This window comes from Asparagus officinalis, chromosome 10, assembly GCF_001876935.1.
Source record: "Asparagus officinalis chromosome 10, Aspof.V1, whole genome shotgun sequence".
In the NCBI taxonomy this organism is placed as follows: Eukaryota; Viridiplantae; Streptophyta; class Magnoliopsida; order Asparagales; family Asparagaceae; genus Asparagus; species Asparagus officinalis.
This window is the reverse complement of record NC_033803.1, coordinates 40,693,325-40,720,546: the sequence shown is the minus strand read 5'-3', so window position 1 is coordinate 40,720,546 and position 27,222 is coordinate 40,693,325. Positions and strand designations below refer to the sequence as shown.

General features: G+C 35.5%; 1 protein-coding gene and 1 pseudogene across 1 annotated transcript; both read left to right on the top strand.

The window, feature by feature from the left end:
• LOC109826665 lies at positions 1,053 to 1,385 on the top strand (annotated as a pseudogene).
• Positions 11,453 to 26,578, top strand: LOC109826203 (probable transcriptional regulator SLK2). The gene is made up of 10 exons (XM_020393200.1): positions 11,453 to 11,606; positions 12,373 to 13,214; positions 13,297 to 13,428; positions 13,621 to 13,669; positions 18,964 to 19,178; positions 19,309 to 19,377; positions 23,293 to 23,393; positions 24,726 to 24,819; positions 24,931 to 25,000; positions 25,668 to 26,578. The coding sequence occupies exons 2-10, from the start codon at positions 12,534 to 12,536 to the stop codon at positions 26,393 to 26,395; spliced, it is 2,139 nt and encodes a 712-aa protein (XP_020248789.1). The 5' UTR covers positions 11,453 to 11,606; positions 12,373 to 12,533; the 3' UTR covers positions 26,396 to 26,578.

Sequence of the window (27,222 nt, the reverse complement as noted above, 5' to 3'; positions counted from 1 at the left end):
CAAATTCAAAACGCAAAGTCCCAACTCTGCGTTACAATATCAAAATGAGTCATCTTCCTCGTTCACAAGAACCCATCTAGGGTTTTCAGAGAACTCGTCGAAGCAAGTTTTGTGGCCATGAAGGTCGATACTTACCACCGATGAGAGAAGCATGTGTCAACGACGCACCAGCCTGAGTTTCATCACCGCCGACAGCCGAGGTTGACCGAGAACTCGGAGCAGTGATAGCGGCCGACCTTTGACGGGAGACAGTCTTCTTTCTCGGGCCCATAGAGGATGATGGTCGAAGAGGATGAACAGGGTTCGTCGGAGTTCAAAACGAAGAGTCTTCGTTAAAATCTTTCGAGAAAGAACAGATGAAAAGTCGAATGACTTTTGATTTGACCTCAGCGGTCTATTTATAGACAGACATGAGCTGTCGAATCAGGGCGAGATTCTAGGCCCAGAATCCCGCCAAACGCGGCCTGTGCGTCTGCGTTGGTTGAGCTTCTGAATGCAGAGTTCAACTCTGTGTTTCAATTCTTTGGCAATCCACCTGTGCGTTTTAACGCAGCCAAATGAATTTCTCAATGCTTAAAGCCAAGACATAGCTTCAAATAAATAGAGAAAGATTGATGTCAGCTAGCAAGGTGACCAAAGCCGAGAAGAAACAGACGACTCCGCTGGGGAGTCTATTGGATGGGTACAGACAGATTACAATCAGCAACGTTGAAATCATCTGGCTCGATCCAATGCGCAATTCATTCCTCTAAGTGGCTTAACATTACCACAGAGAGTAATGAAGCCAGGAGCTGCGCATAACTCATTCTTCTAAATGGCTTAACATCCCAACGAAGATTAAATGAAGACACGATCTGACGCGCAACTCATTCTTCTAAATGGCTTAACATCCCAACAAAGAGTAAGTTAAGCTGATCAAGAAAGGAAATAAAGTAGATTCCTCAGAGGCTGTCCTCCTGACTAAATTTAGGATAAAGCCCCTCTCATGTGGGCTTGCGATTCTCTCTGTCTATAACAATGGATCTGTCTTAAGCCCAGAGGTGTTCAACCTCATGGAGGATGACCTCGTTGACAAGTTTGCAGCTAGTGTTTTTATGGTTGCTTCGCTGTCCTTCGCTCTCTCTTACCCAGCTCTTGCAGCCGCGCCTCACATGTTCGTCAATGCCTACAAGAACATCCTTGCTGTTGCTGTTGACATTGAATACACCTTTCCACAGGCTGAAAGGGTGAACGAGTATCTAAAGGATCCGAGCAAGTTTGCTGTTGCTGTTATCTCTGTTCCATCTGCTGAGAATGCTGTTGTTCCTGCCTCTAAGGAAGAAGAGAAGAAGGACGAACCTGTCGATGAGTCTGACGATGACTTAGGATTTAGTTTGTTTGACTAAGTTCATTATCATCAAGACTCAAAAGTTACGTTGTTTGGTTTGGGGTAACATAATTTTAACATTACAACAACCAGGTTCGTGACGTCTTCAAATCAGACGGAGTGAACAATCAATCCACTAAATTTTGGGATCCAAAGTATTCCGGAAATTTGTCCCAGTCAACCACGAACTTTCAAAAACTTTGGAGGGGGTTCTGTAGGCTGTCTAAAAATCACAATAAATAGCTGATCCCCATCAAGCTTCAACAACGAAAGTTACAATCAGATGGCTTTTATATCAACAAACGAAAGCTACAAACAGAGGACTTTTTACATAGATCGAGAAGAGTTACAAATCAACAATACTTCCGACAGCTGATGAAAACTCTATTCAGTAGCCTTCATAACCAACTGTGAGAGTTACAATTTGACGACTTTCACACCCTATAATAAGCAAAGATCAATGAGCATTAGCCTTTGCCTCTCCCAAATGCAGAGTCCACCTCTGCGTTTCTTAAACTCAAAACGCACATGGCCTGTGCGTTCTTCAGCAGACATTCAACTCTGCGACACAGAGTTAAAACTCAAAACGCACATGGCCTGTACGTTCATCAGCAAACACTCAATCATGCGTCTCAAACTCAAGACATAGAGTTGAGATTCAGCACACAAATGGCCTGTGCGTCTCCAATTTCCAGAATGCATGTGCCCTGTGCGTTTCCAATCTCTAGCAGAGATTTAACACTACGTCTCAAGTCCTAGGCGCAGAGTTAAGGCCCAGAACGCCAACTTAGGTGTTTGACTTATTCAAACACAAGCTGAACGGCCTCAAAACCATTTATCCCACGTTCTGAGGGATTTTCGCCCACTTAGGAGCAGACTTAGGGGTTGGTTACACCCCTTATCCCCCTATAAATAACTGCATTACTCAACTGAGTAAAGGGTTGATCAGTTTTGGCAGCTAAACCGCACGAGGTGGAAGATTTGGAGATCGAAACCGCATAAGGTTGTATTCTTGGGTGGAGAAGGCGATTTTCCTGAAGATCAACGAATTGCTCGGTAGTTAGTTAATCAAATCTTAGAGAATTCTTCACCAACAGAAGATCTACTTGGCTATTAACCGAATTTTCGGTTCTAACAACTCTGTTACAGAGTTTCAACTCACTCTGAGTTCTTAAACTCGTTAAGAGTTCTTAATTAAACTTGCAACGCAAGTTAATTACACTAGTCAATTATTCAGTTTTCAACAACTCTTTTCAGAGTTTCCAACTCATTCTGAGTTCTTAAAATTCGCTAAGAGTTCTAATCCAGACTTGTCACACAAGTCAATCGTTCTCGTGAGATAGGACGGTCGGATCGTCAACGGTGAGCGAATTCGACGCAAGCATTCGAAGGAGACACTCCATCGCTACCTTGAAGAACCCAGTTTTAAACAAAGGGGAGAATCAAATTCATTCTCCTCTCTTTTGTAATCAGGAAATCCAATTGTAACTGAGATTAAAGGAATACAAATCAATTTTTTTTCATTTCTTTTACTGCAAATTTTGAAATCCAATTGTAACTGAGATTAAAGGAATACAAATCAATTTTTTTTCATTTCTTTTACTGCAAATTTTTCCACAAACAAGGATATATTTCGAGAAAGGAAAGAACTCATTATATACATGCTCTATTTTTGGCCCAATCTTAGTTTTTTACTTGTATACAGGACAAGACAGCAATTACTAAACCTAGCTCTGATACCAATGAAAACCTTGTCACACGCCGAATCTAAATTGTAATAACTTGGAACGTGACTCGGCCGACAATGAAACCATTCGTCCATATTCACGCCTCTAGATCATCCTGTATATAGATATAAAGCCAAAACTACACCATAAAACATGCAAATATATATATATATATATATATATATGAAGAAATCTACAAAAGGATGGAGTCCAACTACGATTTCACAACTATCCACAAAGGGAAAGGGTAATAAAAAAAATTTACATCATAGTCTAGAAAAAAAGTCACAAATGATTCAAGAAAAAGTCTAAACCAAATAACTAGTTAAACCAACTGAATTAAAGAACTGATGGACTAAAAGGTGATCACTGCCGTTAGATTTGCTCCTCAAAATATTATCGATCCTATGAAGAAAGAATAGTTCCCGAGTCTGGGGTGCGCAAACCCCACGGGAGTCAGAAAACTCCCAACAAGCATGTAAAATGAAGGAATCGTGCGCGTGTAAGTGTATGTGGTAGGTATAAAGAAAACATGAAACCTAAATTAAATGTGATATACAAAAATGCTAAATGTAGATATCAAACAAGGTCTATCACAAGGCACACAAGCACATTATTATTGTTTTAGGTGTTATTTGAATTAGAGAAGAATATTTTTATGTATATAAATCGGGTTCCCGTAAACCATCTCGGGAATACGGCTTCAAGTCAGGATTAGCCCTTAGTTCTTATATATATAAATCTAGATATCAAGAATGCGCATGAGCCCGCTTATATACACGTTATATTCTCCGTCCAATTCCCCTTTATAAACCCCACATTTATTCATTCATGAGCCCGCTTATATACACGTTATATTCTCCGTCCAATTCCCCTTTATAAACCCCACATTTATTCATTTATTTTAAGTGGTTGTGCATGAAATATTTCTCCGTCCAATTCCCCTTTATAAACCCCACATTTATTCATTTATTTTAAGTGGTTGTGCATGAAATATTATTCACTAACCACAGAGTTACCATGGAACGGCTTCTGTAAAATTTATGAAAAACAACTTTTACCCAAAACATGTCCAATCAGGATGAGTGCATCGCCTAGTCAATGATATTGTAATAATAGTAATAATCAAGAGAAACTCTTCATATCGTGATATCGATTTCGAGGGTATAGCCATGCTACGATAACACGTTTATGAATCATATTTCTTGATGGAAGTCGTCTTCATGTACAATCAACCCTATTAAATGTCACAAGGTGATCAAACATAACATCAGGTGATCCAATAAGCATTAAGAGATCCAACAATATCATCATTCATCTTAACAAAAGGACAATAAATAATTAGCATAATTGTTTAGTGTCAAAGTGGGACAAATGGTTTTAATTTGACAGCATAAAAATCTACAAAACTAATTTTTTTTTTAGTGAGCAAAAGGCCCAAACGGGTCTAAAATCTGATATTATATCCTAACTGGGTCAAACGGGTTTATAATTTGAATCATAAATCTAAACGGGTCTGAAATCTGATATTGGATCCTAACTGGGTCAAACAGATCTGTAATTTAATATTGGATCCTAACTGGGTCAAACGAGTATGTAATTTGAGTTATAGATCCAAATGGGTATGGAATTTGATAATGTGTCCGAACTGGGTCGGGTTCGCCTTCACAATAGACCCAAAGATATTTTTTTGTAAAAATGAAAGCTTAGGCGATTCAAACCCGTGACTAAGAGGCTATCAACCAAGTCATGTAACCAATAGGCTAACTACATCTATGTGAAATCAACACTACTGAAGTACATATAATAGATAGTTTCTGATTACTAAACTAACCAAAAACAAATTAATTAGGAGTAGGGGTTTGAAAAAAATAACCCGAAAATACATAATTATACTAAACTTGGCCAAAATGGATAATAATCATTTTATTTGAATTATAAAAAATTAAAATCTAAAAAAAGAATTTTTTTTCTTGTTAGAAAAATATCATTATCTAAAAGAAAAAATGCTTGCATAAAGAGTAAAGATTTTTCCTATATCACTGTGATCAACAAAAAGTGATAAATTCAACTACAACCTCTTGCTCATAATTTTCTAGAAAGAAATTCTAGTAATTAGATAAGGTTATCATGAAAAATAAAGAGTTGAAAGATAAGAAATGTTTGCATAAGGTGTCAAGATTTTTCTTACAACATCGTAATCAAACATATATAAAAACTAACTACAATCTATTCCTCATTATTTTCTACAAAGAAATACGAATATTTAGATAAGGAGATCATAAAAATAAAAGAGTTAAAGGATAGGAAAATGCTTGCCGAGAAATAAATTAGAACTCTGAATTTAGAAATCCCTATCCGTTCCCTGTGCTTGAGTACCTAATCCTCTGATTTTATTTTTCTTAGTTCTCTCTTTTCTTTTTCCCTCTCTGTTTGTTTTTTTGGAAGTTACTGTGAAGAAAAGGTAGAGGAGATGGATAGGAATTTTTAAGAGATAATTTTATTAGGTGGTTAGAGATTTTCTAAGATGGGGGGTTTGCTTGTTAAACTTGAGATTTGGTATATCTTAGCCACGTTCCAAAAAAAAAATTGGTATTACAAAGCTAACTGCCATCTTCGACTCATCAGGTCCAAGGTCGAGAAGTACCACATTTTGACTCGGTTACGCGAGATGTTGGTTGAACAGTGTAAAACCCCGTAAATTTGAAAATTTTCATGATAAATAATGATAAATATGTTTTATGCTGAAAAATAATATATTTTGATGTTTGAGTATGATAAAAATTGATTTGAGACTAATTCAATGTATATTTATGAATATATGAGTGCAAATGCACAAAACATGCACGAAGAGAAATCTGGGAAAATGACTAGTTAAGAGTTTCTATGTTTTACACAATGATGTAGTTAGAATCTAGAAAAACTTAAAAGACCAAAGTTGTAGGTCTCTTCAACAGATTTCAAACAAGTCTTAAATTATCTCATTCTGTGGTCGGATGAGAAAGTTACAACCAAAATACTGAAGGTGATTTTCCTAGTCAGACTAGGTTTCCTGGTTCGGGTCAAACGTGTTTGTTTCGGGTTTGCCTCTATAAATACCTATGTTTTTCACAAAAAATCCTCTTTTTGATCATATCTCTGAACCCTAGCAGCCATCCTCTCCCCCTCAAAAATCCTAGATCTTTTTCTTATGAATTTTGAGAGCTTTGTGAAGCACAATACCAACACGATGACGAGATCATCGACGTGTGGCAAGAGAAAACATGTTGTTTGCACTTGTGGATTGCTTGTTGTTTGTTTCAGAGGGTTGACATGATTTTAAGGCAAGATCCCACTTGCTCAGATCTGAATTTTTCTATTTATTATGAATTATCTGTAATTTTTCATCTGTTAATAATTATCTACGTGGGCTTATTGATGAAATTGTAAATTATCTGTTTATGTTAATTTGTGATATAATTATCTGCATGGATTTGATGAATAATATTAAATAAATTGTAATTATGTGATAAATAGTATTTTCAGAATAATTATAATAGACTAAAAGAATTTATTTCGACAGCGGAATCATTTTTGGATAATTATATTAATTAAAAAGAATTTATTTGAGAACGGAATCATTTGAGGAAAATTATGATAACTTATAAGAAGTTATTTTGGAAAATGAATTATTTTTTGAATTATATAGTTGTTTGTTCATGATTTATAATTCTTAGACTTGATTATCTGATATGCTATGATATTATTGCACATGATTAGTTACATTGATTGTTCATTGTTGTGACTGAGAACCTTAGTAGTTCATGACTTAGTGACCTCGTACGTCATAAACACACCTAGTGACATGTGTGGGTGTGTTGACTGATTTAGGTGGTGAACCAGAGATATTGTGGACTTTGATTGTTGACTTAGAAAAACGAAAAGAGTTGGGATGAGGAAGTTTTATTCATGTGATCGGATGTGACTGTTAATGTATCTTCCAAGCTCGCACTAGTGAGTTTGTGTAGTACTGGGGTTGGTTTGTTGGGTCAAAGTGAAGTTTGTGTAGGCACTTTGGTCCGTGAATTTGATATTCACCCGAGTTTAGCTTGAGTCTGGACCAGGCTAAAAACAGATTGCGTGTAGTCCTCTGACCGAGTTTGTGTAGCGCTATTGGATGCACGTAGGAGATTTGTGAACAGCCATTTATTCGATAATATGAGCTTTGACTCTGTGTGAGATGTGAACCAGTGACCTGTTATAGGATGACTAGTTACATGACCTCGTTTCTTGGCTAGGTATGATTTCTTGTGAGATGTAGGCTATTTGTATTTCTTTTCATACATAGATCGGGGTTAATATTTAATTATCTATAATTTGAGACATATGGTATATACATGAGGGTTTCCTTGTTTGGATTATTTCACTCGACGTACTACGTCTTTTATTGTAGATTTTTAAGTATTAATTCCATCTAGTTGTATGACCATGTTACTTGGATGATTATTCTGATCGCTAGCTGTATGATCGACTTGTTACTTGGTTGATTTTGTTGGATTTCCAGTTGCACATCCTTTTGTCATTTCTGTTATCGTATCGTTTTTCGCTTGAGTTTTCATTCGTTCTATTTGTTTTGTGGGATCTTGCGGTGCGCCATGTACGCTGACGTACACTTATTTTCTCTGGTGTACGTCAGACTTAGAGGAAGGACATGTTCAGCTTGGAGATACGCCAGAGCTAGAGGATCCTTTCGGTTTATTTTTGTAGCACTTTCATTTCCTTTTGATCAGTGTATTTTGTATCTCTTTAGTATTCATTTGTTCATTTTGTATAAGGGCATGTTGACCCGAATAATATGTCTTGGATGATATTCATTTGTGATATGTATTATTTTCTTTTGTGTTGTTCATTATATTCTCGCTATTGTGATCGGGAACCTGTGACTTCGCATTATATTTATTTCATGACGCTTAGCGTATTAGGTTAAGAAGAAATGTTTATTTTTATTTATTCTCCTTAATCTAATACGTCGCGGGCTTGTTCGCATTCCGGTTCCTGGGTATTTTGGGAAACATGGCATGACAAACAGTAAGCCGAGTAAGATCGCTTGTGGAGTCAATTGAGGGGTTGGCCGAGTAGTACTGCATTTTGACTCAGTTATGTGATGTCGGCTGAACAGTGGGTCGAGTCGGATCGCTTGTGGAGTCAATTGAGGGGTTGACCAAGTAGTACCGTCTTTTGACTTGGTTATGCGAGATGTCGGCCAATCAAGTCGGCCGTGCTGAGGCAGATATTATCTTTGTTTTGAATTAGTCTGGTTAGGCATAGGGCAAGACATATGTTGATTTCTCTATAAAGATTAATATTTAGTAGTTTAGAGATTATCAATAATAAACAACATTCTCTGTCTTGTGATATCAATTAGATAATTATTTTAGTGAATTCTTGAGAAAATTTACTTTTGAATGGTCTTTTTCCAGCTAGTTTTGGTTGTAATGCCCCTATTGCTTAATGTTTTCATCGTAGTATGCAAACGACTGTGTTCTGCTCCTAAAATGGTATTTTATTATTTTCTACAAAGAACTAATTGATTCTAATTAATAGAATAAACATATATGTGTTTAAAAATAAGCAAAATGCGTTCCTTGAATATGTTATTGTAGCCTATATACTACTGTGTTGGGAGATTACGTAGATAGGTTTGGCTTTACTAGCTAATCAGATCATAATTGTTTGAAAATGGTTGTTATGGTATTGTTTATGTGAGTTGATGCTATAGTGATGGCCTTTTTTTATGCATGCAACCAAAGTTTATACTAGTAATGTATTAGGGAGACAACACATGCGGGCAACATTGCTACTATAGATTTTGTAGTGAGGCATACTATGATGATATTGACCAAAATTGAGTGCAACAAAACCTTTGTCCTATGTTTGGGGTTAATATCATGTCCTTAAATGTAAAATTAGTCCCTCAAATCTTTAAACATTTTTAAATTTCTTCCTCAAATGTTCATATTATGAAATTGGCTAAATACCCATATTGGTATTTTAATTCCACCCCATTTACCAAGAAGGTATTTTAATTAGGCAAACCTGCTTTAAGGCATTTTAATTCATTTAACTTACCAACAAAGCCATTTTTCTCGTCGGTGATAAGTTTTCCGGCTAGAGCTCATCACGTGCGTGGCACGTGATGACTTAAACTATTTTTTAGCTGCTGATGTGGCACGGATTTTCTGACGTGGCAGTGTTTAAAGGTAGGAATTAACCCTCTAAAAATCCCAATTCACCCAAAATAGGACAGATCTGTGTCACATCAGCAGCTAAAAAATAGTTTAAGTCATCACGTGCCACGCACGTGACGAGCTCTCGCCGGAAAACTTGTTGCCGACGAGAAAAATGATCTTGTTGGTAAGCTGAATCAATTAAAATACCTTAAAGCATGTTTGTCTAATTAAAATACATTCTTGGTAAATGAGGTGGAATTAAAATACCAATATAGATATTTAGCCTTATGAAATTAGTCCCCCAAATCTTTAAAGATTTTACAAATTACTAACTTAAATTTATAAACATTTTTGCAAATAAGTCTCTCAAATCTTTAATTTTTTTTGTAAATTAGTCCCTCAAAATATGTAAACATTTTTATGTGATGGTGAATATATGTTCTACCCTCAATTTATGTTGGCAAAAGTTTTATCCTATATGGGGTGGTAAGCACGTTGTGGTGACCATAACCATAGTTTTTTCTTTTTTAGTTTGGACCAAACACTAGAAATGTGGGAATCTATTCACATATCAATTATTTTATTATTATTTAGATGGAGCCAAACTAAGAAAAGTGGTGAAAATTAGCCCTATATATTGTTTGGCGAAACGAACATGAGAAACACTTTATTATAAAATTAAGAGAAACACCAAAAAATGAGGGAAACAAGTTTTTGGAAAATGATGGAAAACAACCAGGCCCTTAAAGTACTTGAAGAGGGCAACGAGCAGAGCATTTTTTNGCGAACTTTTAAATTACTTTTCCTTGTAGGGCCCACTATTCTAGATGAACAATTTAGTCTAGGATGTTATGCATCCTACACAGACGTTTTTGTTTAGGATTTTAGCATTTTAGATAGAAAAATCTATGTAGATGTTACGTCTAGGATGGTCAATTTTCTACTAGCGAATTATTAATTAATCTAGACACCATTTTTTTTATTGATGTTACTTTTATTGCTAACTGTTTCGTTATCACTCAACCCACATACTAATGGTCTTTGACCAACGTAACTCATTCCTTTATTAACCTATTTTTTCATATAAAAAGAAAACATGAATAAAGTGGCACTCTACAGAAAAGTTGGATGTGCAATTTTGTGTATAGAGTTAGAGAAATATATTAAGTAATATGATGCCAAATTAATATAATTATGCAAAACAGTAACGATAGGGAAGTGCTAGATTATATTTTGCCAGTTTTATGTAAATTCTAATACATCATTACTAACGGTTTGCACTTTGAATAAATTTTAAAAAGAAATTTAAATTGAGATGTGTTAACTGCTGTGAAAAATATTTATTAAACTCACTTTAATTATTGCAATTCAAAACTTACTAACAAGCATCCACAAAATAAACTTCATTTATGGTAGGTCTCTTTAAGTCAAACACTTAGATGCCTGCAGTTACAATATACACATCAACAAGTTAACGCTAAATTAAGATCAGTAACCTTACTTACAAAAGGAATAAAATTGAGTTTCTTTTCTAGAAAAGTTCATATCAGACCCTGATATTTAAGTGAACAAGTTAGAAATCCTATAGAAGTAAATAAAAAATATTTTTTAGTGAATAAGTTAAAAATCCTATCTGTATGTAAATAAAAATTAAAATGATAAGAAAATGTAGATAGATCCTATCATCTATATTATTTTTGGGAAAATTCTTTAATGACCCAAAATATGGGACCAATAGGGGAGACAAGTGAGGTGTTCCCCTCCTATTGGATAATGAGTTGGTCATCATTTATCATTTCTATTGGTAAAATATTTTGGGTCCCTGTATCAAATCTCTTATTTTTGAACTATAGTTGTATTTTCAGTCCAAACACATAATTGCAGTCATTAATAAAGGAGTCCTTCGCCTTTTTCAGTCTTCTCAGTCTTCTCATTAAAGCTCACTCACGGCATGCGCGCATCACGTGCCTAGGGACACCAACTATTCACTTCCAGCTGCCGGTTGTGAGAACCCGAGCCCACCGCCCAATCCAGTCAGCTGCTCACGACGTCGGCGTGCCAACTCGACACATAGCGTGCAAACTGCCAAAGCGACCGGATACAGCCGGTGGCGGACCAACTCCAGTCCATCTTCAATTCGCGCGACGTATAAAACCACTCCCATCGATCGATGCGAAACAAGAGGCGATTCGAGAGGTTAATTGCTGATAAAAAATAAAAATTAAAAAAAAAAGAGCTCACTTTTCTGTCTCTTGATATTTTTTGCCCACGATTTTTTCCCATATTTTCGCTGGATTTCAAACGGTAAGCTCTCTGCCCTCATCTATATTTTCGCTATTATAAAATTTCGCTTGATCGACTTGTTGAAGATTGATGGGAGCTGCGATCTTTTGTGGATCACGCGAAATTTGTGGACTTGAATTTAGGATAAGGTCAATTGATTAGGGTTATATGATTTCTAGGTCTTCTATTGTTTTCTTGTGTTGATTTCATTTGGGATTTAGCTGTATAATTGGGTTGTTGGGCAGCTAGGGTTTTAACAATTTGGGGGAAATAGTTCAATTTGAGTTTTTGGTTGATTTAGAAGCATTGCATGTTGAAAGAAAACTGGAATTTCACCCTTGTACATTAAATTCGTAGCAGTTGTAAAGAACACAAAGGTTACTTATTTCTGACACTGGTATAGCTGTTTCTACTGCAATTGTGGATGAATTGGGCGTCTTTAAACTTATAGGAAGGTGATCTCACCTACTTTCTTTGTTGGTAGCTCTTGTTTGGGCTAAGGAATCAAGGGTTTAGCGTGGGTGATTTTGGTACTTTTTTTTGATGATTTGAACAGATTTAGTCTCTCTAATTGATGTGAGAATTTTTTTTTGATGTGAAATCATTTTTTATGCTTGAGGGGTTTTCTTTTATCTTTAACCTACATTCGAAAGAAACATATCTAAAGCTTCAAGAATAGATCTGGGTTTAAATTTCTCTGAATAGTTATTCTTAAAGCAGAGGGAAAAGGTTTTTTGATACCTCTTAAGTAGTTTCTTGTGTTAAAAGGGTAATTTCTTTGGAATAGGTCTTGCACTGGAGAGGTATTTGGATTCTAGCCGCCAGTTGGCGGCCGGCCCCTCAGGTAACCCGTCTAGGGTATCTGTAGGTGGAGGTCCTTCCAATTCTTCTGTGGCTTCTGGAATTTTCTTCCAGGGTGATGGTCAGAGCCCAGCCCAAGCTAGCTCCATGTCTGGTCCAGCTCGGTCCGGCATAGGCCATGTCAATGGAGAGATGAACCACGGGCCAATGAATAGCACAGCAAACTCCTCTGCCCCCAGCATTGGAGCCAGCTCTTTGGTCACCGATGCCAACTCAGCATTATCCGGAGGTGGGCAACAGCTTCAAAGGAGCTCGAGTATTAACAACGAGTCGTACATGCGCCTTCCTGCTTCTCCTATTTCCTTCTCGTCTAATAACATATCAGGCTCTTCGATGATGGATGGCTCCTCCATTATCCAACAGAGTCCTCACCAAGAACAGCTAAAGCCAATAAAACAGGAGCCAGGAACAAGTTCAGTCTATGCCCAGAAAAAGCCAAGGCTGGATATGAGGCAAGAAGATGTTTTGCAACAGCAAGTTATGCATCAGCTGCTTCAGAGGCCGGAGTCTTTGCAACTGCAAGGGCATCAGAATCCTCAGCTGAATGCGATTATTCAACAGCAGAGGCTTGCACATCAGCGACAGCAGCAGCAACAGATTTTTCAGTCGATGCCACATATGCAGCGGGGCCCGTTGATGTCTCAGCATCTGAGGCCAAGCAATTTACAAGTGCAAGCTGTACCTCCTCCTGTGAGACGCGTTTCTGATAGCGGATTGTGTGCTAGGCGGCTTATGCAATATATGTATCACCAACGTCATCGACCACCTGTGAGTTTCTGATAGTTTTTGGATAAATTTCGTATATTTTTTGCAAAACACATTTGGCTAAGTATGTTCCTTTTCCCTATAGGACAATTCTATATTGTACTGGAGGAAGTTTGTAGGAGAATATTTTGCTCCGAAAGCTAAGAAGAGATGGTGCTTGTCATTGTATGAAAATGTTGGTAGCCAGGCCCTTGGCGCATTTCCTCAAGCAGCTATGGTTAGTTTTTCGTTTTGTTTGCAGCCTTATCCATTCTTATATGTTTGTACTTTTAACTCAGTGTTTCTATTCAAATTATTTTGTTTCTTCCACAAGTATTTTACTGCATACATGTAGACACCATGTTTGGTCACTTTTTGGCATGTGTTCATAATTGCCTTCTGATTTGTTATACTGTATTACTTCTTGTAGGATGCATGGCAATGTGATATTTGTGGTTCTAAATCTGGAAAGGGGTTTGGTAAGTACATTAATTCTTTGACTGAGATCTGTTGTTAATTTTCTTCACTACCACTCACCTGCTTTACAAAAAAAAAAAATAAATAAAAATAAAATAAAAATTTAGCTTTATGAATCAATTTAGTCAGTTAGCTCAAAGCTGTTCCTTTCACTGTGAGACCTGAGGCGGAATGAAGTTTTAGACTAATCTTCAGGAGAAAGTTACCAAGGGGAAAAGTAAAAAATAAAAGAAAATAGAAATGGTGATGAACAATAATTAAACTTAAAATTCTGCTTTTTAGGTCTTAAGCACCTTTTCTGACTGCTAAAACATGCTGCAGAGGCTTCTTGAACCCTACCAGCATCACCATATAGTCCATTCATATAGTCCATTAATTGTTCAGGTGGTTTGGTTCTAAATCATGAATGCTTTTCCTGCTAGTGTAGCTGCGGGCAAGCAAGTTATATGCTGCCACATTGTTGACAGGAGGGCGATATCAACTGCTAGCAATGAAATCTCGCTCTAGTATTATTGGTCAAGACCTGGCTTGTTGGTGGCAGAGTTCATCTTCAGACCTGGCTTGTTGAGTTGACAAATTTGAATCCTCCATATACGAACTCAGTGGGAAGATGTCAGAGTGTTCCAACACAAATCTATAACTTTCCTAATGACTAATCCAAAGAAACTTAAGGAATGCAAATGCATATTAATACTAAAGATCAGCAGAAGATAAATTATAAATAATAAAAATTAATGATCTACAATTTCACTTACCTGTAAGCAATCCTTAGTTCCTCGAACTTTGGTTGAACATAGTAGAACCGAGAACTTAACATTTTTGATATCTGACATCATAATTGTTGGCTTTTTTGGCTAACTAAAGCAAATTGAGCAAGATAACCACAAAGATATAAATAGAATGGAGATGCTCAACTTAAAAAATGTTCGCAATGTGAATTGTTAATTCTTGGTGCATGCCTCATTGAGAAAATAAGTGATAAGAAATATCTTTTCGGTGAATTTGCCTTGATATAAAAATAGGAACACTCAACGGATGAAATATTAGCAAAATTTTTCTACCAGTAATTTTTGTTACTAACTCACCATGTTTGGAGAAAATTTATGAAAAGGGAAGAGATTTTGACTGCGACTCTTGGTCTTCTTCCCGAATTGAAGAAAGGATACAAGAGGAGCTTCCGACTACCTACCCTTTTAAGTTTGTTGAACTACATATTAAATGCAAGGAGATTGATATAATTTGAGATTGATAGAGAGAGCCCTTTTAAAGTTAAAAACTATCACTTCAACATATGAAGGACTCACTCTGCAAGAGGAACCTACAGTTTTGGTGAGGCATTCATATGCTGAAGTTGTAACTTTGACTTTGGAAGGGTTTTCTCCATCAACCTTGAAATAGTCTTATCTTGTTCTTGCATCTAATGTGCAATTCAACAAGTCAAAAGGGGTAAGTAATTGGAGGCTCTCTTGCCGGCTTTCTTCATTGTGAGGGCGACATAAACTGTTGTAGCCATAAACTCTTCTTTTCCAGAATAATTTCTCTAAATGTAGTGAATTAGCAGTGAAATACTTCAATGGTAGAAAATTTGACTGTTCTCTTTAGATTATAGAAAATTGACTGAAAAGATAATTCCTTATTACTTATGTTCTTCATGAGGTAAGCATCCAGAATTAGGAACTTGACATTGTGATACTTTTCAAGATGCTGAACAGCTTCATTCCATTCATCTCTTTGTGCCTTGTGGTTATGCTGCTCAATTTTTGCTTTGGTCAGCGGTTGAATGCCTGTAATTGTGATCCAAGGAATACCAAGAAAGCTGCATTCTAATACTTTTACTAAAGTTTATAGAAACAAGGATTGCTCAAATGGGAAAGTTAAAAGTATTCAAGATTAGATTCGTTGATATGGCATTCTTTGCATTTCATAATGAGTTTTTTATATATATATATATATATATATATATATATATATATAATATATATAATATATATATATAGGAGAGAGAGAGAGAGAGAGAGAGAGAGAGATTAATGGGTAGAAATAATCGCTCAATGACTCCAAAATATGGGACCAACAGGGGGGACATGTGAGGTGTTCCCCCTCCTATTGCGTAATGAGCTGGCCATCATTAATTATGGTGAGCTCATTATGCAATAGGAGGGGGACAACGCACGCTGTTCCCTCTGTTGGTCCCATATTTTGGGTCCGGCTGCTACGCAAAGCCGTAATGGGTATCCTTGACAGGAGGGATTTTCCTCCTTAACAATGATATGGCACAATCCCCACAATGTGAAGGAGAGAGAATTTCACATGGTGGGGATTGTGCCATATCATTGTCAAGGACGGGAATCCGCCTTCGCTTATCAAGGATACCTGTTAATCTGCATATAATATATATATTATATATATAATTATACTATATACTATTATATATTATATATAGAGAGAGAGAGAGAGAGAGAATCTATGTCAACTTAAGTAGATAGGAATTAGTCATCATCAAACTTTTTTATCCATTGATGTTGTCTTGGGATCCGTGAAAGATATTGAATAGTCTTTTGAGAGTTTGCTGCTTATTTGAGTGACAAAATTAAAATGGACAGATGAGTGGATAAAAGTTTGGTGAGAACAAGACCTCCTATCCACTTAAGTTTGAACGTAACTCATATATATTATATATATTATATTTGATGTAGTGTGTGTGCTGTGTGTGGTGTGTGTGTGTGTGTGTTGTGTGTGTGTGAGATGTAATTCATATATATTTTTTATAAACTTGCTATTAAACTTAAGCTCTGATACTAATACCTAACATGACACAAATCTATAGGTTTCTTAACAACTAATCTAAAGAAACATAAACAGTGTAGATTAACACTAAAGATCAGCAGAAGATACTCTGTATTAAGAAGAAAAATTTAGATCTACAATTAATAACCTAAACACCTAACAATAATTGTACTGATATCAAGTATACCCAAACCTTGTGAGACACAATTCACAGATTCCTAATGAATGTTAGCGCTTTGATTTGGATCTTGTTGAGTTTAATCTGACGAAGGACTTGCAAAGTTGAAGATCTTTTTGGATATACAACCTTAAGATTTTACTTCTAATCTACCACTGTTATGGTGAATTCCGGATCGTCAGTGAACTTGAGTGACACACATTGGGTCTAGAAGTCACTGGTTAGGCCGTTGAAGGTGGCCACCGGAGGAGATAGAATGTCATAAATGATGAAGAGATGATGGTGACACGATGTAAGATTAGTTCTTCATCAGAGAGAAGGCTTCAGCGGACGATTGTTACTGAAAGTTGGGTGAAGGCAGTCAGAGAACAGCAGTGCGGTCATAATTGGATTCATCTATGACATTGTGGTTGAAGAAGATTTGGGTTCGTGAGTTCTTCTCGAGTAAAGAAGCTGCGGAGGTGTGAGAGATTTCTCTCGCAAGCTGTTTTCGTGGGTGATAGAGGAAGTGAGGCTGAGATTAGGTTTTGGGTTTTATTAAACTTGAGATGGATGGATGGGATTTAATGAGAGTGAAAATAATATGCAACTAAAGATTGCCTAATCTGAAAGGGACGGAATCATTCACAGACACCTATTCTTTTCAACTCTAACTTTATTTATATAAAATCTCTATAATTACAATGAAAATCCACAACACTTTATATATAGGTTGAAATCTCTACTAAAACTTCAAAATTCAAATTTTTTAAGAAACCAAATCTTCATCTAATCCTACTACAATTTCAAAACCAAAACAACTCTATCCTAATAGGCTAATAATTCAAACGGATAATTTAAAACTTAAATCTACTCTAATCGACTTTGATCCCCATCACAGAGCTACAGTTAGGATTGAAACTGTTTCCATACCACTAATGCTACCCATGTAAATATTACTCTGTCGATTTTGATCTACCATATTGAAAATGTGCGAAGAATGATTTGGGAGTTTCTTGTTCATAAAAGCTTCCAAAGTGAACTGTATTGGTTACTTTGTTACTCATATCTTTGATATTTTTACCCTCTTGAGTACATGAGTTCATAATGATTTTTCCCGTTGTGTACATTCAGCATATCAAGTGTCCATCAACATTCAACACTCATTGATAACCCTTTTTAAAGGACCAAGTCCAACTTAGTAATTCATAAGGTCTTCCTAATGAGGCCATCATTTAGTGGCACTATATGTACCTTGTAACCTTGATTTTTGGCCTTTTTTTTACCTCATTTCCTCGGATAATGATTTAGTGGCACTCTAAAGTATGAATACCTGAAACAGTGTCAATATGCTTGTTAATCCTTTAACATACTTTTTCTTGAATTAGCAACTGGAGTATGTCATCATGGAAGCTTTTGCGCAATAGATCGAGTAGAATTGGAACCTTGTACTGAGCAATAAGCAATACATCCTTTCAGCTGACAAATGTTTGTTATACACGAGTTTCTTTTTATGATAGATTGCAATAAATTCGGTGAAATTAAGTTATTTTCCTCATTAATAAAACAATTTACAAATCCTTTTGGTTTTAAAAAAACTTATTATACCTGTTGCATTTTTTTTCAAGATAGTCTCTTATTTTAAATAAATTTAAAAATTACCTTGTAATGTAGCAATAACTTTAGTTATTTTCATTTTCAATTGTATACATTGTTTGCTTTTTAAAATTTGCTCCTTAATAAAGTTTAGTTGTAATTTCGAATATGCTTTTGGTAATAGTACTAAACTAACAGCCTTTTTCAGAGGGATTTTCAGATAGCACAAAAAGATGCATCTCATGATGACAAATGAATGACCTTGGTGCATAAAACAAGACTAATATGATTGATACTTATTAGTTAGGATCAACACTAGTTATTTTGGTATTAGCTCCTGCATATAAATCTGACCTCGGCACTCCTTTTGAAGTTTGGACTTTAGCGTTCTCAATTTATAATGTTCATAGTATATCTACTGTTAGTAAGGTTAAGGAAACAAGAGTCAAGGAAAAAAGAGATGCTGGTGCAAAGTGTATTTTTTTTGTCAGTTAATTGGTTCTTTTCTATGCTCAAACATTGAGATTCAATCTTAATTCACTCTTGTTGCTAGCTTTGATTTTATCTCTATCCATTTTGAGTTTTCATGTACTATGTACTGATTAAGTTATTCAAAATTTTCATTGTTTATAGATACCCTTACATGAGGTTGAGCTGAATCTTTGTGCACTTTTTTGTGGATATACTTTTGTAGAGTTAAGCTCTATAACTTGGTAACTTTCAGTTAATGACTCTTGTATTGTTTCTTTTGCACAGAGGCCACACACGAAGTATTGCCTAGGCTTAATCAAATCAAATTCGACCGTGGAGTTATAGATGAACTATTATTTCTTGACATGCCCCGTGAATTCAGGCTTGCTTCAGGATTGATGGTGCTGGAATATGCGAAAGCCATTCAAGAAAGTGTCTATGAGCAGCTCCGTGTGGTTCGTGAGGGCCAACTTAGAATAACTTTTACCCCAGATCTAAAGGTCATTGAAGGACTATCTACGCTTTTCTTTTTTCAACTTGGCTTATTCAATGTTATTGAAGTTTCTGGAGTTCCTTGGTGTCCTATCTAAAATACAGTATCAATTTGATTTGCTAATTTCATTTGTTTAGATACTTTCCTGGGAGTTCTGTGCTCGTCGCCATGAAGAATTTTTCTCTCGTAGAGCGATAGCACCTCAGGTATTACATCTTGTTTGATGACAGTATTTTTCATATATTCATGGTAGATATAAGATATTTAAATTTTTTTATTTACACTGTTATATCTTGTGTCAAGTCCAGTTATGATTCTGTATTTTTTGTTTGTATTTCGGTTTTAAGGTTTAGACATCTTATTTCAAAGGAAAAAGGAGAGTTACAGTCCATTTTATAATCTACTATTTTACTAAATTATTATCATTATTTAATTATTAATATCTAATTTATAGTACGGGACATGCCCTATTTCTTCTCCAAATCCTGAAGCATAAAACAAATCTGCTATAATTTATATTCAACAATATTGTTTATATTTTGTTATCTTTTCAAACGCAGCTTTATCAAATAATAGAGTTTACTGTTATAATTAAGTTATAACTGAGAAATAAAGCTTTCGCAGATAAAAGAGTTTACCTCCCTTCAGGACTTCTTATGACCACTAAGATGGTGATCTGTCCAATATGAGGGACTAACTGGTGAAGTGTGGGTCTTTAGCATACTTACCCATTAAATGTGTGGATGAAAAATGCCCACATCACTACCCATTAAACCCATATTCCTCATATATATCTATAGGTGCTAAATGAGTTACCACGAGATAGAGAAGGTGAAACCCACACCTTTTGATGTGCTAAGTAGGGTGAGTCTCACCATGTGGTTATCTCTTGGGAGCTTATTTACCAACCCATTTTTTCCTCGGCGCACACACAGAGAGGTTCCTCAATCAAATGCCATTCTTACTAAAAATCATTTTGCGGAGGATGTTGTGATTGCTGCCTTCTATCTAGAACTATGTTACCTGGGTACTTCTAATATGGAGCTGTACTCATGCCCGGCACGTGTTGTACCCATACTTGACACTTATCGGACACTCCTTAAATATATGCATATATTTATTCAGACAAAGTATTCAATTACACAAAGCATGTTCAATTTAAAACACTTGTCATACCCTTTTTGGATATATATCCTACACTTCACATCTATTTTTGTAACTTGTTGGATAAAGGTCGAGTTCATTTCATTCTCAAGAACTATGATTTAAAAGGAACCTGGCGTATGTGTACTCTTTTTCAGTACTTGAAGCCATTTAGAATTCTTATTTTTGCATTGAAATATTTGGATTGTTTCAGTTGATTTACTAGAATAGATATTCTACCTCACCAAGTTTCTTTTTCCCGACTTAATTAGGCATTGATGAAGATTTATAGATGAAATGTAGCTGCTCACATAAAGTTCCATTTTTTGTTTATTAATTGAAACTATATGATGCTCGACTAGTCATTTAGACTTTATTTTAATATGCTACATTATCCTTATCAATCAACACCATTTGTTGATTCTGATTTGTAAATTTTTGTACCTTGTAGTAATTTACTAGTTTTGCCATAAATTATGAATCCCTATTGGATTACTACAAACTTTTGATGTTTCCTGTACTTATATCTTGATATGCTTGTCTTGGCAAGACTATTGCCATTCATCACTACCCTGCTATCATCCTAATTTTTTATTTGGGTTTTGTTTAATTTTTCTTTTTTTTTGAGCTGATTTATTTTCTTGCTGGCTTGGGAAATCTTTTGAGAACAATCATGAAGCTAAGCAATTAGGTGCTTGGGTTAAATGATTTGAGGCTGTGAGGTACTTTTGGTGGTGTGCTATTTAGTTATTTTATAAACATACTAATAAGGATAAAATTTATTTATCCTTGATCATACTACAGTAACTTAATATTGAAATTAGCAATATTAAGCCAATTGATTATTACTGAACTATCATCATTATTCAATTATTATTGTACGGAATCTGCCCAATTTCTTCTCCAAATCCTGAAGCATAAGCCAAATCCACAATAATATATATTCAATAATATTGTTTATTCTTTGTTATCCTTTAAAACACTGCTCTGACAAATAAAAGAGTTACTGTTATATCTGAAAAATAAAAACTAAAACAAGGCCTCAAATCAGGGTATTGGAGAGAATAATTTGAGCGGATATCTTTTGTGCCATTCTTTTTGTGGGTTGTTTTTTGTTTGGTGGGGAGGGGGAGGTGTTGGGGAGGGAGGGGAGTAGTGCAACTTCCAACGTTCAACCTAAAATTTATATAATGCTGAACTTTTTTTTTTTGAGGACTAGGGTGCTAAATCGTATCTGTATCTGAGTAAATATCCGTAACTGTATCTGTTAGGATACAGATATGATCGATAGAATATGGTTACGTATATGGTTTTGTAGTGAAATATCTGGATCCGTATTCGAAATATTCGAACACATATTAGTCATATTGTTATGATAGTTTTAATCCTTAGATTATCGATTTGAAGTTAATTTTGATGATCAAGATGTCTAATCTTAACTTTTTAGATATAATGAACTTATTAATGAACTCTTTTGCACCACATAAACTATATGTATTTTTAATACTATCTAGTTTTCTCATATCCGTTTTTTATCTACATGAATATCCGCTTATAAGTCTGCATGTATATCCTTATTCGTATCCGATTTTAACGGATATGGATATGAATTTTCCTAACCGAGATATCTGTATCCGAGATAGGTAAGCAAATATTGATATGGTAAGTATCATATCTTAGCTATCTTAGCTGTATCTGGACTGAATACACCCCTAAATTAATTGTGACTGGTTCAAATATAGATAGCGAGTATGAAAACTGGAATTTTGTTAGGTTGAGTTTTTGTCAATTTTGTTAGGTTGAGTTCTTGTCAAAACAAAAATCCTTGATCAATAATAGAAAATGTGCTGTCATAACATTCAGTTCTAAACTAGTAACGTTGAAAAGCAAAGTTTCAAAACCCAACCTCAAGCCAGCAACAACTCCCCAAACAGTCTAAACCCATTCAAATCCTAAGAACTTCACCTTGACCTTTCTATATGTTACCTTGGGACTTCTATTAGGAAGCCGTACATGTACCTGTCATGTACCCGTACCCAAACCTCTTGGACACTTACTAGATATATGCATATGTTTATTAGGGTGTAAACTCAAATATATAATACATGTTTTAATTTAAAGCACTTCTTGGATGTATATTCTACGCTTCACATCTATTTCTTATATATTGATCTTATGTAAATTATTAATTTTAATACATAAGAATATACATAACATGCATATATAAAGCTGTGTCCCAGTACCCGACCTTTTACAATTTTGTCGTGTCCTATACCCGTATCCGTACCCATGCAACCTAGTATTCACATGTGCCACATGTCTACAGATCAGAATGACAGCTTTTGTATCTCCAAAGTATGTTTTTTATGTGTGGTTTTTTACGCTAAATCATTTTTATGTTTGTCCTAAATTATTTTGACAGTTTCTTTGGTATGCTACACCACAATAACAGTCTCCAGCTTTCACATCTGGCCATAGTCCAAAATCTGTTCTTAGATATTGTTAAATGAAACCATTAACACTGTAAAATTGAGGCTTGTAATAATGATATTTTCAATGTTTATTGGTGATGCACTTTTTTTGTACCGAGTTCAGATGCACATGCAGTGTATCCATATATAAGGGGTCATGAAGATGTGTACTATTTTACTTATATTTTCTCTTTTAAGAGGTCTTTGCACTAGGTGTCACATCAGATGTTTGAAAATGTTATCTGCTGTGCTGAGTATCTTTTTGTGTATGTCATATGAAAGTTTAAAATTTTCCAAATTATCATTTTCACCAGAATAATAACTCATGCACCTCTTACTGATTTGCCTGCTGGAGCTATTCAACCTTGTGTACAAACTAGATCATTAGCTTGCCCTTGCTGCAAACTATCAAGTACTTCATAGCAAAGCATCCTAGCCATGTCAGCTTCTCATCAGGATTTATTTTTATAGTCACTATTGTTAATTGGTCAAACTGCATTTTGCCAGGTAAACCAGCTGTTGCAGGTAGTTCATAAGTATCAAACTGCTGTAAATGAAAGTGGAACAGCTGGGGTTCCACTTCAAGATTTGCAAGCTAGCTGCAACCTGTGAGTGAAGTTACATGCTCATTCTTGCTTATTGAACTTTTTTCCCAGCAAATTAAAAAATGGTTGAAATTGACGGATGGTTATATCATCAGAGCTCAGTTTTAGTCATATAGTTAATTTCTTGCCATAGTAATATTCTACTTTCATTATTGTTCCCGATTTCTTTTTCGGCATGGCGGTTTTTTTTTTAATATGACTTGTCGTGGTTAAAGTATTATATGTAATGCTTTCATTAACTACGGCATAATATGGGAACATGATGTTGCTTCTGCCACAAGTTCTTAAGGGGGCAATTCATTTACAAACGAGGAATGGTTACATCATGGGACAGGGATGTAACATGTAGAAAGTTGACTTCTTTAAAACTTGTAATTCTGACGACTAGGCCGTAAAGCAATCTATGTTTTACAAAATACTGTAGGTAGCTTACCTGTATGTTCTGTATGTGATACATATCACATACTCTGTACCCTTCTAATATTTGCAAATTATTTATATCTCAACAGTATCATAGTTGTATTTGACACTTAAAAAAAAGACAAACAACATGTGAACAATGAGCCATGATTCTATGTGATTCACAAATGCATGCCTAATTTGTGCAGTTTCTTTATTACGTATATAATTTTTAGTATAACTGATTAACATTCTCATTTAAAATTTATCGTTGTTGTAGCCATAACATATCATTAACTAATACTTTTTTTTGGATTTACCTTGTGTACTCTTATCTTGTGATTGCCCTTTTTGTACATATCTCATTGCGTTTTCTTGGATTTGTTATGTTTATATAATTTTCTGTATCCGTGACTTACGTTAGTCCTAGTTTATTCAAGTGCTGTTTCCATGCTTTAAAGGGCAATTCTTCATTTTTTCTTCACAATTCTTTGGGATTAGAGTTCATACTTCCATTAGGTTGTTAATCTGCACCGGCAATGTGGGTTCTTGATTTGTCTTGGTTGTAACACACTCCCAGTGTGATTGAAGTTTCCTAGTTTCATTTTTTACGAGTTTGATTGCACTTTGCAGATTAAGTTTTATTCAGAGCTCTACTACCTGCATCAGCTAATGTGCTAGCCTTATTACTTATGCTTTTATGATATTATTTTTTTTCAGATCATAACACTTTAAATTGCTTGTTATGATTATGTTATTGTGCTTTATTTTCTTCAGGTCTCTTGGTTAAGTTACCCATTAACTTATTGGGCTTCATGCTATCTTCATCATACCTTCAATTTGTACATGGACATCTTTTTTCTCAGCCATTTTCTGTGTCCTTTCATTGATTTTACTTGCATGCATGATCATTCTTTTTGACCTTTTCTTCTTTAGTTTCATGACTGCAGGACGTCAGCTTGTGAGAAATCTTGAGCTACATTCACTAAATGACCTGGGGTTTTCCAAAAGATATGTGCGGTGTTTGCAAGTAAGGAATATTATATTTTGTTGTTATGCTTGAAATCTTGATATTAGATTGTGAGCATATATATTTTCGGGGAGACTTGTGATAATAACTATTTCTGTGTGTTTTCAACAGATATCAGAGGTTGTAAATAGCATGAAAGACTTGATTGATTTTAGCCGGGAGAATAAGATTGGGCCTATAGGTAACATCTCCCCTGTCATCTAAAGCATCTGATAAATTGTTCATTCACATATCATTTAGATGGATGTTTATGCCTTTCAATTAAATTCTTATTATGCATGCTCTTTTGATGCCTACATCTCAACCCTGAAAGATGTAATTAGCTAAAGTCACTTTTCCTATTTGATGGAGCAAATTGGCATGAGAAGTTCTTCATCTGCCACTTGATGAATAGTGATGACTAGTATTAGTCAGCTGTACATCGGAGAAAACGACCATTTTTTTTTCAAATTTAGAATGCGACATTTGCCTTTAGTGTTCTTAATTTGTTGCTATCTGGAGTTCTTCCGATATTATTGTTTATTTATCCATGAACATGGAATATGTGATTTATGTCTAAAATTCTCTAATTTCAATATATATGCCAATTAATTTTTCCATGCGGCTGACTATTTCTTCATTTTTTGTAACATCTAAAAAACAATTCCAACTCTTGAGACTAGCCAATATTTTTGTCCTTATATCTCTAATGCTTGATGATAGTGGTATTATTTGCACTTTATTAGTCTTTTCTAGTTTTTATGATATTCTTCCAGAGCACTTCTTAAGTCATCAGTAATAATTATGGAGTCTGTCACATGGTTTCATTTTCTTGATGAGCATATTTATGAAAAACGTGAACTTTGCAGAGAGCCTGAAGAGCTATCCTCGACAAGCTGCAGCTAATCTCCAAGCCCAAAAGATGCAAGAAGCCGAGCAAATGGTGAGCACACAAAATCTACCATCTGACCAGAGCACACTAAATAAACTCATGGCGATGCACTCAGCAAACAGTAACAACCTCTCAGCTCCTCGTATCATTAATAACACTCCTAATGGCGCAGTCACATTGAACAATTACCAGTATTTAATGCGGACTTCTTCAACTCAAGAACCTTTCCAGCATTCTTCTACCTTCATGAATTCTAACCAGTCCCAACAAGGGCCATTTCTAACAAAGGCAGCATCTTTTAATGGTTCAACTTCATCAAGCATAAGCTTTCCTCATCAGAACAATAACCCACAATCATCATCTCAAGTGAACCAGCAATTAGAGCAGCACGTGATACAGCAACTCCTTCAGGAGATGATGAACAACAACAAAGGGGGATCACAACAACCTAATCCTAACCCTGCTGGCATTGTGAAAACTGAAGAGGGAAATAATGGTACATCAGTAATGGCTCAGAGTAGGACCAACAGCTTCAAAACTGCTGCTGCTGCTGCTGCTGCCAACAACAACAACAACAACAACAACAACTCCTCTAGCAGCAGCAGCAGCTTTGATGTGAAGCCTGACTTGCTTCAGAACCTGCATCTTCCTGAACTGGATCAGGACATTCTGAGAGAATTCACAGAAAGTGGTATTCAATGGTGAGGCCAGCTGGGAAATAATATTATAAGATATAGGGTGTTGAGTGTTGAACTGTGAGAATTATGAAACATATGTTGTTGCGTAGTTCAGCTCTTAAAACATTGTGTATGGTTGGAATGTGTCAACTGTGATGCCAGTCTCGGGTATTAATATAAAACTGGGAGGTGGCAGTTTTGAGGTGTGGCATTTCTAACTGTATCTTATTACTTACCATATGTGCCAGGCTAAAGTAAAGTGCTTGTTTCAGTGCCCATTTCATTATTAAATCTGTTACTGTCAGAATGCGAGGCGCGAGATTCGAATCCGCAGCTTCTCAGAAGGGAAGAGAAGTTGATATTGTCTTGAACTATAAAACCTATTTTATCAATTAGCTATGTCGGAAATACTGAAAATTGGACCACACATTCTTAGTTACTTTTCTAGTTTAATTTCCCTCTCTTGCGTACATTGCTACCAGAACTTAGGATTCATTGAGAACCCAGCGCTTTCTTTCCCGTACGTAGCATAAGTACAGCACAGAACTGAAAAAAAAATTATTTGGCATATATCATCTCTAATATAAGCACAGTCGCTAAAAAAGGTAAAATTGTGACCAACAATTAATTACCATTTAGTCTCTTTCCCCGTTCTTTTCCTCTGAACTCGAAACTTGTTTCATGTCAAATTCTTTTAAAAAGACAGCAAGGTTAACGTGCGGGACTGCTGCCTTAGCTCTTCGAATTATGCAAATTGAAACTGAGTTCAGAAATTAGATAAAACTTCCAGCAGGAAATAGCATTTTAAACATCATCGATGTCCATCGGTACGCGAACCTACTAACTAAACAAATA

What these genes read in the sequence shown, in the direction of transcription:
- LOC109826203 (XM_020393200.1), top strand. Translation starts at nt 12,534, where the DNA reads ATGTCTGGTCCAGCTCGGTCCGGCATAGGCCATGTCAATGGAGAGATG. An exon ending in ACCAACGTCATCGACCACCT is followed by an intron (nt 13,215 to 13,296) that starts GTGAGTTTCTGA and finishes TTTTCCCTATAG; the next exon opens with GACAATTCTATATTGTACTG. An exon ending in GAATAAGATTGGGCCTATAG is followed by an intron (nt 25,001 to 25,667) that starts GTAACATCTCCC and finishes TGAACTTTGCAG; the next exon opens with AGAGCCTGAAGAGCTATCCT.